The sequence below is a fragment of the Tupaia chinensis genome, unplaced genomic scaffold (genome assembly GCF_000334495.1).
Source record: "Tupaia chinensis unplaced genomic scaffold, TupChi_1.0 Scaffold138910_1, whole genome shotgun sequence".
Taxonomy (NCBI): domain Eukaryota; kingdom Metazoa; phylum Chordata; class Mammalia; order Scandentia; family Tupaiidae; genus Tupaia; species Tupaia belangeri.
This window is the reverse complement of record NW_006198801.1, coordinates 1,017,696-1,028,490: the sequence shown is the minus strand read 5'-3', so window position 1 is coordinate 1,028,490 and position 10,795 is coordinate 1,017,696. Positions and strand designations below refer to the sequence as shown.

Here is a 10,795-nt window from a genome sequence, read left to right as displayed (position 1 = left end):
GGGGTGGCGGAGGCCGGTTCCCCACCCAGAGTGGGGGTAGGGGCTTCCCTCTCCTTCATCTCTCCTCCTCAGTGTCTCTGGGGGGCCTGCCCCGGCGGGGCTGGAAGCACCGACACCTGAGTCCGGACCTCTGTCTCTAGGGTTTCCAGCACCCTCCTTCCCTTCATCAAAGCACCTTTCTCCTCCCACCCCCGCTTTCTCCCGGGGGGGACCCAGCCTGCACGGCCGCCGGGTGGGAGCTAATATCGGGGGTCTCCTGTTGAATCCTTGCTGCCTCTCCCTTTTCCTGCCCGGGTCTCCAGGACCTAGGAGCCCCGACACTAGGGTCAGCTTGGGCCGTGGCATCCCTCCCTCTCCCCGCCCATGCACATCTAACGGGAGCATCTCCTGTCCCCTTGGGGACCGGATGCCTGAGAAGGGGGTGCTGGGTGCGCCCTCAGTCTTTGGGGATTCCCTCCCTTTCTCCCTGTCCCTGTCCCTCCTCTGAGCGTTAGCTTCTTTCTGGGCCCAGTGGCAGGGCACCGGACGCCTGGATCCGAGCGTAGCCCCTCCTCGGTCCTGCCCTCCCTCGCTCCCTTCACCTCTCCTTCCCCCTCTCCACCTCTTTTGCTCCTTCTTCGGGATCCTGAACTCCCGGGTCCCAGCGCTCCCCACCCCCTTTCCCAGGCGGTGACAGCGGGCTCCGAGTGACAGGCGCACGGCCGCTCCCGCCCTCCCTCCCCGGGAGCGAGCGCGGCACTCCCCTCCCCCTCCTCCCGGCCGGGTGGAGGAGGCGGAGGGCGACGCCGCACAAAGGGGCCGGGGCGACCTCCCCCACCCTTCCCCCAGCCCCGAGTGCTCGCTGCCTTGACCTTGAGCATGGAGTGCGGGAGTGAGGGCTCGAGAGGGGGGAGAGAGGGAGCGCCCCCACCCCACACACCCACGACTAGGGTTGCGCCTGGTGGCTGGACCGAAGGGCCAGTCGCTCGGGGTTTCTGGTGGTGGGGGGAGTTGGGGCCGGAAGGTGCGTGGGGACAGGGACTTATAGACACGCGCCTGCACGCGCGGCTTTGCTGTGAGCAGAGGGCAGGCAAGGGGTCTATGTGGTCAGCGTGAGATCAGGTGTGTGAGGGTCTCACCCTGTCTGCTCCCTCTCTCCTTAAGTCGCAGGCGCAGACAGATGTCTGTACTGCTGAAACATCCTCAAACCAGCCGGCTGGGGGATCTATAGGCACCCAGGCCCCCTCCTTCCCACCCTGGTCCACACCCCTTGGAGGAGGGGGGCAGAGGCCGCCTTTACACTCACAGTCCGAGGTATCTGCAGCTGCAAGGGTGGGGACTCGCTCCTTTTTGCAAATCCACTGGGGAGTGGGAACCTGGACAGTGCGGCCCCGGCTGGCAGGAGCTCTGACTGCTGGAGTGAGTCCAGCTTGAGCCATTAACACTCCCCTTTCTGAGCCTCAGTTTTACCATCTGTGAACTGGAGATTTTAACAGTTCTTATTGCCTCATGGGAGCCTCCTGAGGCTCAGAGAGGTGACCTTTGCAAAGCACTTAGTACAGAGCTGACCCGGACTAACTGTAGTGATTATTATTAGCAGTACCAATATTGATTTATTAATATTGATTTCTCCTGTGGGCCAGCTTCTACGTAGGACGCTGGGGGTTGGAGATAGGAGGATTGTTGGGCAGGGGAGAGGACTAGGAGGTCTGGGGTGTAGGAGACTGTGTGGGAGAGTAGTCTATGAAAGGGGCTGGGTTAAGGAAAGGAAGGGAGTGTCCAACCTAGTTGGCTGTTCAAGTCCCCTCTGGGGAAGTGATGCAGTGTCTGCCCTCAGGCTCTGCTTGGTCAGATTGATGCCAGGTTTCTGGAGTGAGCTGGAATGTCTGAGGCTAGAGGTGTGGGGAGCAAGTGTAAGAGGGTGTGTTGGGAAACTGCCGGAGTGGGGTGAGGGGAGAGAGGAAGATGGCAAAGACACTCCAAGCTGCGCCCTGGGTCTGGGGGCAGGGCCTAACCTTAGATGAGGTGTGGAATGGCCACTAGGGGCCTGGAGTGAGTGTGGGGGCTCCTCACTCCTTGTCACCACTCTGGGCCAGATGTGAATGAGACTCAACCCCTTCCGTTGGGGGAGGGGCGGTCAAGGCCTTACCTAGCTTAGATGAGAGTTTGTGCCTGGGAGTCTAAGGCTTAAGGTGTGTGTGGATGCATGTGTGTCAATGACCAAGAGTGTGGGGGGCCTTGAGGGTCTGTCTCACAGGGGAGGGGAAGGGGGATCCAAGTGACAAAAGAGGTGAAGGCTAGCTGGAGGGCCCCCTGGTGGACAAGGGCGATGTGGCTGTGTTAATTTACTCAGTTACTCAAACCAGAGCTGACTCTGCGTGTGTGTGTGTGTGTGTGTGTGTGTGTGTGTGTGTGGAGATGGGGGAGAGTGTGTGTGACTTGCTGGGTCAGCTAATTCTGGGGATCCCTTGGGGAGAGTCAGCATGGGTGACAATGACTGTGTGTGTATAGAGACAGGGGGCACGTGTGTGACTCAAGGAGCCATGAACTATGGGGATCCCTCTGAGGAGAGTCAGTGTGGGGGACAGTGGGAGAGAGAGGAAGGTAATGTGCTCCTGGACATGGACCTCTGGGTGTGTGACCCCTTCCCTCAGCCCCACCTCCAAACTGTCGCCAAAGGCAGTGTTCGGTCACTTCCCTGTGCTTCAAGTTCCTCATCTGGAAAATGAGGAATGTGCCGCGCTGGTAGTGGGTGCTCAGTGTAGTCATTTATTTATTTATTTATCGGAGAGGTTTTTGCTATAGGGCGTGTGCGCTCGCCAGACAGAGAAAGACAGAGAGACAGAAAGCGAGAAATCACCCCCCAGGGGGGATGGCCACGCCGCAATCCCTTCTCCTCCATTCTCCTCTTGGGATCTTGGGCACGCACGCACACGCGCCTGGCGTGAGTTTAAGCCACCGGGTCCAGGACTCGAACCGCGGTCGACTACATGGGAGTCCAGCGACATAGCCATTATGCCAACTGCTGGTCCCTCAGTGTATTTATTAATTGAGCAAATACTTATTGAGCGTCTACTACATGCAGGCATTATTCTTTCCGGTAATTGTTAGCTATCGCTGTTTCACATCTTAGCCAATATCAGAACCTCTTTGTGGAATAAAGTAATTGATTGAGCACTAACACCAATCAAACTGACTGGCACCTGTCAGGTACCTTTTAAACACCCAGGACCCCTAAGGGAGCAAGATCCCACGTGGCCAATCACAGTCTGAGTCCCGGACCTGGCAGCTTGAAAAACATGCAGCGTGAGTGTGGGTTTGTTCCAAATCCCAACTGGATGCGGAAATGGAGGGAAAAGGGGTGGCATGACCACGCTCCACTGGGGGATGCTTTCGTTCCCTCTCTCTGTCTTTATGGGGAGTGCATGGCCAAAAAGACCAAAAAAAAAAAAAATCCCCAAAAGCCAAAAAGCACTTTACTATTATCTCTCATTGAATTCTCGCAACCACCTAATGACATACCATCCTCATTTTACAGATGAGGAAACCGAGGCACAGAAAAGTTAAGGCATCAGCCCCAGGTCACATGGCTCGCAAGTGAACCCAGTAGGTGTGGACACAGCACTGCTGGGATCAGGCTTGCAGAAGGTTGAGCAGGGTGGGCTGGCCATGGCTGGCTGGGCAGAGAGACGGCCGGAGCAGGACAGCATAGGGTTTTCTAGAACTAGGAGGAACTGGGGTGGGGGGCGTCAGTGCGTGGGCATGCTGGGGGAAGACTGCAGGCACCTGTAAGGTGTCTCTAAGTCTCTGGGTATTGAAGCGTGTGCACGGGTAGCTATGTGAGTTCGGGTGAAGATGTGCGAGTGGGAGTGTGCGGTGGCTGTGGGTATGTGTGTGAATGTGAGTGTGTGCAAGTCCAGGTGTGTATATATGGCTGGATGCACGTAACACAGTCTGTATGGATGAGTGCGCGTGTGTGAGTGACTGCGTGCTCCCCGGGCCCGCCTCTGCACGCCGGCTTCCCTGGCTGGGTTCGGTACCCCACGCCCCCGCCCCCAGGCCCGGGACTACCACTCCCAGCATGGCCCGGGCGGTCCCTCCCTGCCGCCATGATTGGCTGGGGCCCGTGTGCTCCCGCCCCCCGGGAATGAATGGATGGGCGGCCTCAGCGCCCGCCCGACCGCTGGGAGGACCGACCCGGCGCAGCTTAAAAATCACGTTGTGTGTGTGTGTGTGTGTGTGTGTGTGTGCGTGTGGGTGTGTGTGTGTGTGTGTGGCAGCTGGGGGTGGGGCCGAGGGGGTGCCTGGGGGGGTGGCTGTCACCGTGTGCGGAGCCGCGCGGGAGTGTAGTGTGTATGACTACGGGTCTCTGGTAAGAATGGTGTCCGATGCGCTGCTCCTGGAGGGGTGGAGGCCGTGGGGACACTCCGGGTCCTTTTCAGGGAAGGGGCGTCATCGTCCCAGCTCCCCGGTCTCCGGGGCTGAGAGAGGGTGAAATGGTCCAGGGATGCTGAGGTCTTGGTAAACTTGAGTGAAGTCTACACCACCTTTGTCTTGGGATGTGGGGTGTGTGTGTCACTTGTGTTCTTTTTTAAGTGTGTGTGGCTGTGAGTATGACTCCTTTTATTCCACACTAGATATCTTGGCTATGTGGGTCTTTGAGCACTTGTACATGCTTTCTGGAACTAGCCATCATTTGTCTTGTGTTGTCTTTAGATACATAGGTATGTGTGTATTTACAAATATTTGTGTGAATATGAGTGGATGTCACTATTTCTGTGTTTTAAATGTAGGTGTCTGTGTTTGGGTAGGTGACATTTCAGACACTGGTTTCTGTGTTCTGTATCTTTGGGAATGTATGGACTGTGTGAGTCTGATCTCTTTGCACTGAGTGTCTGGCTAGTGTGTGTGATTTGTTTGTGTTGTGTCTTTGGGTACACGTGTAAGTGCACAGGTGGGTAGTTTGTTTCTATAGTTCCTCCTTTTGACATTTGTGTATCCGTGTGCATCTCTGGATGCAGAGTGTGTGTGTATGGTGTGATGTGTTTCCATGTTGTGTCTTTGTATGGGTGATTTGTTTATGTTGTGTGTCTTTGGATATGTGATGTGTATTTGTGTTTGGATATTTGTGTGATCTGTTTCTACACTATGTAACTTGGGATATTTGTGTTTTTCAGTAGGCATTTGTGTGTGCGTTGTGTTTTGTCTGTTTCCCCTTTGTGAGTGTTGGGATAGGTCTCTCTTTGTGTGTGAATCCTGTATGACTATGTGTGATTTGTGTTGTGTGTTTGGAAATGTGCGAGTAGGGATGGATTTCCGTGTGGTTTTGTCTGCTTCTACATTAGTGTACCTACTCCTTTGCTTGAGGCCTGTTTGGGTCCCAGGTTGGGGGGTCCTAGGCTCTGTCCCCTCCCCCTACTCTGGGCCCAGGAGGGGGGAGGGGGCGTTGGTGGGGCCAGCCCACCCTTCCCGGACCCTGGGCTGTGGGCGGCTGCGGGGCGGTGCGGGCGCAGGTTCGTCCGCCCTTGCTGACAGCCACCTGCCCGCCCGCTCGCGCCCTCGTAGCCTAGGCGAGGACTTCTACCGCGAGGCCATCGAGCACTGCCGCAGCTACAACGCGCGCCTGTGCGCCGAGCGCAGCCTGCGCCTGCCCTTCCTCGACTCGCAGACCGGCGTGGCCCAGAACAACTGCTACATCTGGATGGAAAAGACCCACCGCGGGCCGGGTACCCGCCGGCAGGCCGGGGGGGGGTCCGGGCCCCCGCCGGCAGGCCGGGGGTGGGGCGGGGCTGCGGCTTCACCACCGCGTTCTTACCGCCCCTTTCCCACCAGGTTTGGCCCCGGGACAGATCTACACGTACCCAGCCCGCTGTTGGAGGAAGAAACGGAGACTCAACATCCTGGAAGACCCCAGACTCCGACCCTGCGAGTACAAGATCGGTGGGTGGCGTCCTGGCCCCGCGCCTGCTGTGGCCCCTCAGTGCCCCAGGCCACACGGATAAGAGTGCCTGAGCATAGCCTTACCGCCCTTCCTCCAGCGTTTGCCCGATTCTTGGGTATATTCCAGAGATTCCAAAGCTCTCTTTGAGTCACGGAGCTTCCAACCCCATTTCCCAGGTGGGCCTAGGTGCTCAGGTGTGATGGAAGCCATAGTGATACCTGTTAGATGTGTCTAGGTGCATTGAGGCTCTGAGTCGTCTTCCCTGCTAGCTGGGATGTATTCCTTCTGTGGGCACCTGAGGATGTCCGACTGTTTGTCCCTGGGTCTAGATGTGTCAGTCTTTCTATCTGCAGCTGAGTATACCAGGGTGCCCCCGGCTCTTCCCAGGTGTTTCGAAGTGTACTGGAAGGTTCGTTTCTTGTGCGGGTCTGGTCTCTGACTATTCAACTCTTTCCAAACATGGCTGGTTCATCAGGGCTTCTGGCTGTCTCTCCCTGTGTGTCCAGATGCTCAGGTGTCTGGGAGGATCTCTTCCATGAGTGTCTGGTGTGTTAGGTGTATTTCTGCACGTGTGTGCCAGTCTATCAGCGTATCTGGACTTACTGCGTCTTGCATGTATACAGGCCTATGAGAATCACTGGCTGTTTCTGCTGCCTTGCTCAGCGGTATCAAGGGTCTGGATGTACCCAAGACCACGGTGTGCCCAATGGCTGTGTCTCTTCCTGTGTGTGTGACTGCCTCAGCGAGAATTGTCTGCATCCCACCTGAGCAGTTCTCCCTGGCTTTGTCTGTGTGTCCCTGATTTGTGTGCAGGTGCATCGCAGGGTCTGGTTGTACCTTTCCCATGTGGGTCTAGGTCTGTCTGCTGGTCCCCTTCTCAGTGTCTGTGGTTATGTCCAAGGGCTTGCCTCTATGTGTCCAGGTGCATCCAAGGGTCTGGCTGTATCTCTTCTGAGTGTCTCGGTGTATCTGAGAGTCTGGTTGTGTGTCCGACTTTCTCAAGGGATCTGCCTGTTCCTCTCCTGTGCCTGTCCATGTTATCCTGTTTGAATGTCTGTATCTATCCATATTTGCCTGACAATATCCAAGGGTCTGGCTGTGTCTCTCTGAGTAGGTTTGGCTGTGTCTGATGGTCTAATTCTCTTTTCCTGAGAGTTTCTGGGTGTATCCAAGGTCCAGGCTGTGTCTCTCGCATGTTTCTCAGTGGATCTAAGGATGTGGATGTGTCCTCCCCAGGTTCTGGACTTCTTCCCAGTGTGTGTGGTTGAATCTTTGCGTCTGTTGCTGGTTGAGTGTGGAGAGGCCTCTTCCCTCCTGCGAAGAGCACGGTCCCCCTACCTGTGCAGTTTGAAGGATCCTCTAGGGACAGCTTCTCATTTGACTTCCCATGGCCTTGTCCTCAGACTGTGAGGCACCCCTGAAGAAGGAGGGTGGCCTCCCGGAAGGGCCAGTCCTCGAGGCTCTACTGTGTGCTGAGACAGGGGAGAAGAAGATTGAGCTGAAGGAGGAGGAGACCATTATGGACTGTCAGGTAGGACCAGCCCCAAGGGACCTCAGTTGTAAGTCCTCCTCTTACCCCTGTGGCCTACTCTGAACTGTCCCCACCCCAGCTCCCAGGGGACTTCAGTTATCCCAAGTCTCCACTCTCTCTGACCTCAACTTTTCAGAAGACCTCTTGACTTGCCCTCCTACCCCCATCTCTAGCCCTACCCAGAGCCCGCTGAAGGCAGATCAGTGCCCCTGTCCCCGCCTTTCTTGATCCCTGTCTCCTTTCTCGTTGCCAGAAACAGCAGTTGCTGGAGTTTCCACACGATCTTGAGGTGGAGGACTTGGAGGATGACATTCCCAGGAGGAAGAACAGGGCCAAAGGAAAGGTATCACCCTAGAGCTTCTCCTCCCCACCCCAGTGCCAGATCCCACGTTGAGCTTGCACTGTGGTCAGACCCTGCCACAGGACTGACCTCATTTTAAACCCCTAGAGCTGGGGCCAGCAGGTGGCGTGGTGATTGAGGTGCTAGACTCCCACATGGCCGACCGTGGTTCAAGTCCCAGACCTGATGGCTTGCCTTCTCATTCTCTCTCTGTCTCTCTCTCTCTGGTCAAATTGAATAATAAAAAATAAATAAATAAATAAAATAATTTAAAATAAACAAACAAAAAACCCTAGAGCAACCTGAAGGGGTAGTTGATTTTATACCCATTTTAGGAACTGATGTACCTCGACGTTAGGCCATTTGTGAAATCGAGTGTACATAGGGTTAGGGTTCTCTCTCTTTTTAATTATTTTTTACTTAATTTTATTTATTTATTTTTTAAATTTGACCAGAGAGGAAAGGAGAGAGGAACAGGGAAAGTGAGAAAGCAAGCCGCCAGGTCCAGGACTCGAATTGCGGTCGGTCATGTGGGAGTCCAGCACCCTCAACCACCACACCACCTGCCGGCCCCAGATTCGGGTTCTCGTTATACTTGTTCTTTAGATGAAGAAGCTGAACCTCAGCGAGGGCCAAGGCTCACAGCTAGGAAGTTCGCAGGGCTACAACTTAGCTTTCTAGCCCAAACGATGAAAAGTCTTCATTTCCTTGATTTCGTGGCCCCTGACTCCTTATTCTCTCCCCAGGCATATGGCATCGGGGGTCTCCGGAAACGCCAGGACACCGCTTCCCTGGAGGACCGAGACAAGCCGTATGTCTGTGATAGTGAGTCCTTCTGAAGAGGGGGAAAGAGAGAGAGGGAGAGTGGGCCCAGAGACCACTCCCCGTGTGGCCCCCCACCCCTGTTATGGACCCCAGTGGGGGGGATGCTCTTGTCTCTGGCAGAAGGGGGGAGGTGTGATCCTGGAGGCCAGGGCGGAGGCAGCGTGGGCCGGGAGGGGCTGACCAGCCCTCCCTGCTCGCTCGCCAGTCGGTGGGAAACGGTATAAGAACCGGCCCGGGCTCAGCTACCACTACACCCCCACCCACCTGGCCGAGGAGGAGGGGGAGGAGAACGCCGAACGCCACGCCCTGCCCTTCCACCGGAAAAACAACCATAAACGTGAGCAGGCTGGCCAGGTGGGGGGGGCGGCGAGGGGTGCTGGCAGTGGGGGCTGAGGAGCCTCCTGTTGGGGGGCACAGTAGACATTTCTGGAAAATCTCCAGCTCCGCGGTTCCCTCCCCCCACCGACCATGGGGATGCTGGCTCTGGGGTTGCCATGGCAACCAACCATCTCTCCCTCGCTCCCGGCCGGGCGTAATATTTCTGGGTCTGATTTATTGTTTCAATTAGAGCTTGGGAAGGGGGGTGATAGATGGCTCCCCTCCCTTCCTGCCTCCTTTTCTCCCTTCTCTGCTAATCCTTGGCCAAAGGACAAGGTCTTTGGCCTGGGAGCCCTTGGTGTCCACCCATGCCAATCTCATGCCACCCTGATAGCTGAAGGGTGGGGGAGGGGTGGGAGGCTCAGCCAGGGGGGAGACGGTCTTCCCACCCATCTCTCGGAGGGAGAAGGTGGGTGTCCTGTCCCAGGCCCACTGCACACCTAGGCACCTCTGTGTTCCGTACTCTTTGGGGGTCTGTTTCCATACCAGGTCTGGGCCAGTGGCATCTCCTGGGTTTTGTCTGTCGGAGTGGCTATCTGGTAGACGTGCATACGGGAAGGGAGGGAGGGGCTCTTCCTAAAGCTGCATCCACCAAGTTTTCACCTAGTGAAGAGGACATGTCTCAGAACTGGGGGCCCTGAGAAGAATGATTTGCCCCTCTCCCCAACAACTTTCTTTTGCTACTGGCCACAGCTTGGGGAGGGTAGCGGCTCTCTCTCCCCACCCTGGAGCTGAGGCTGGGGGCAGGGTGGAGCCTTGCCTTTGGTGAGAGCCCCTTTCTGTCCCTCCCACCCCCAGAGTTTTACAAAGAATTGGCCTGGGTCCCCGAGGCACAAAGGAAACACACAGGTAGGGACGCCTCCCTCCACTCCTACCTGTGCAGCAGCCTTTGCCTGGGTGCCCTGCCTGCCCCATGCCAGCCCCTGTCTGCTGTCTTCCAGCCAAGAAGGCGCCTGACGGCACTGTCATCCCCAACGGCTACTGTGACTTCTGCCTGGGCGGCTCCAAGAAGACAGGGTGTCCCGAGGACCTCATCTCCTGTGCAGACTGTGGGCGATCAGGTGACACCCACATCAGAGCTTTCTGGGCGCTAGGGTGGAGGGGCCATCCGGGAGTCCAGAGCTGAAGGATGGGAGGCAGGGAGTGAGGGCTGTGGGGACCCAGAGCATCACAGTGGCCGGTGCATACGCAGAGCCAGTGGAGTGACCCACCACGCCCAACCGGGAAACTGGGTGGGCCAGTGAGGCTTCGGAAATAATGGGAGTGGCTGTCCTGGCATGTGCCTATGGAGGCCTCGAGAGTAGTGAGAGGAGGTTGCCAAGGCATTGTGGGTAGTGGGCTGATAAATGATGGTGGATTGCCACCTCCTGGGCACGTGGACAACAGGCTATGTCCTCCTGGCAGTGTAGCTAACAACGGGATTGCCCGTGGCAGGGCTGTGGGAAGACTGTGGCTGTCTTAGCACAGTAGGTAATGGATTGTGGTGGGCATGGTAACATGGGGGGGCAGGGTTGTCTTGGCAACCTGGAATCATGCACCGTGGCTTGTTACTGCACCGGGGTGGAGGCTGTGGGTGTGGGCACTGTGGGCAGTGCTGCAGGTGCCCCGCATGGGGATGGGGCAGTGGCTGGCTGATGTGCTGGCGTCGCAGTGTTGTTAGGCAGTCTGGTTGCCGGGGCGTCGGGTGGACCAGGCTTTAGCTGCAGGAGACCTGTGTGAGGACCCGGTTGTGGAAGTGGTTGCCATGGCATTGTGGCTGGGAGAATGTGGTCACCGCCTTACTGTGGTTAACGGAGGCGGC

General features: G+C 56.7%; 1 protein-coding gene across 1 annotated transcript in view; it reads left to right on the top strand.

Moving 5' to 3' along the window:
* The first annotated feature begins 4,303 nt into the window (after positions 1 to 4,303).
* The window catches only part of DPF1 (double PHD fingers 1), a 12,129-nt gene continuing 5,637 nt past the window's right edge, over positions 4,304 to 10,795 (top strand). The window contains exons 1-9 of the mRNA XM_006161716.1: positions 4,304 to 4,351; positions 5,545 to 5,705; positions 5,812 to 5,919; positions 7,324 to 7,451; positions 7,705 to 7,794; positions 8,538 to 8,616; positions 8,822 to 8,953; positions 9,793 to 9,843; positions 9,936 to 10,055. Coding sequence (XP_006161778.1) covers positions 4,335 to 4,351; positions 5,545 to 5,705; positions 5,812 to 5,919; positions 7,324 to 7,451; positions 7,705 to 7,794; positions 8,538 to 8,616; positions 8,822 to 8,953; positions 9,793 to 9,843; positions 9,936 to 10,055 — 886 coding nt within the window. The 5' untranslated portion in view covers positions 4,304 to 4,334. The remainder of the gene's footprint in view (positions 4,352 to 5,544; positions 5,706 to 5,811; positions 5,920 to 7,323; positions 7,452 to 7,704; positions 7,795 to 8,537; positions 8,617 to 8,821; positions 8,954 to 9,792; positions 9,844 to 9,935; positions 10,056 to 10,795) is intronic.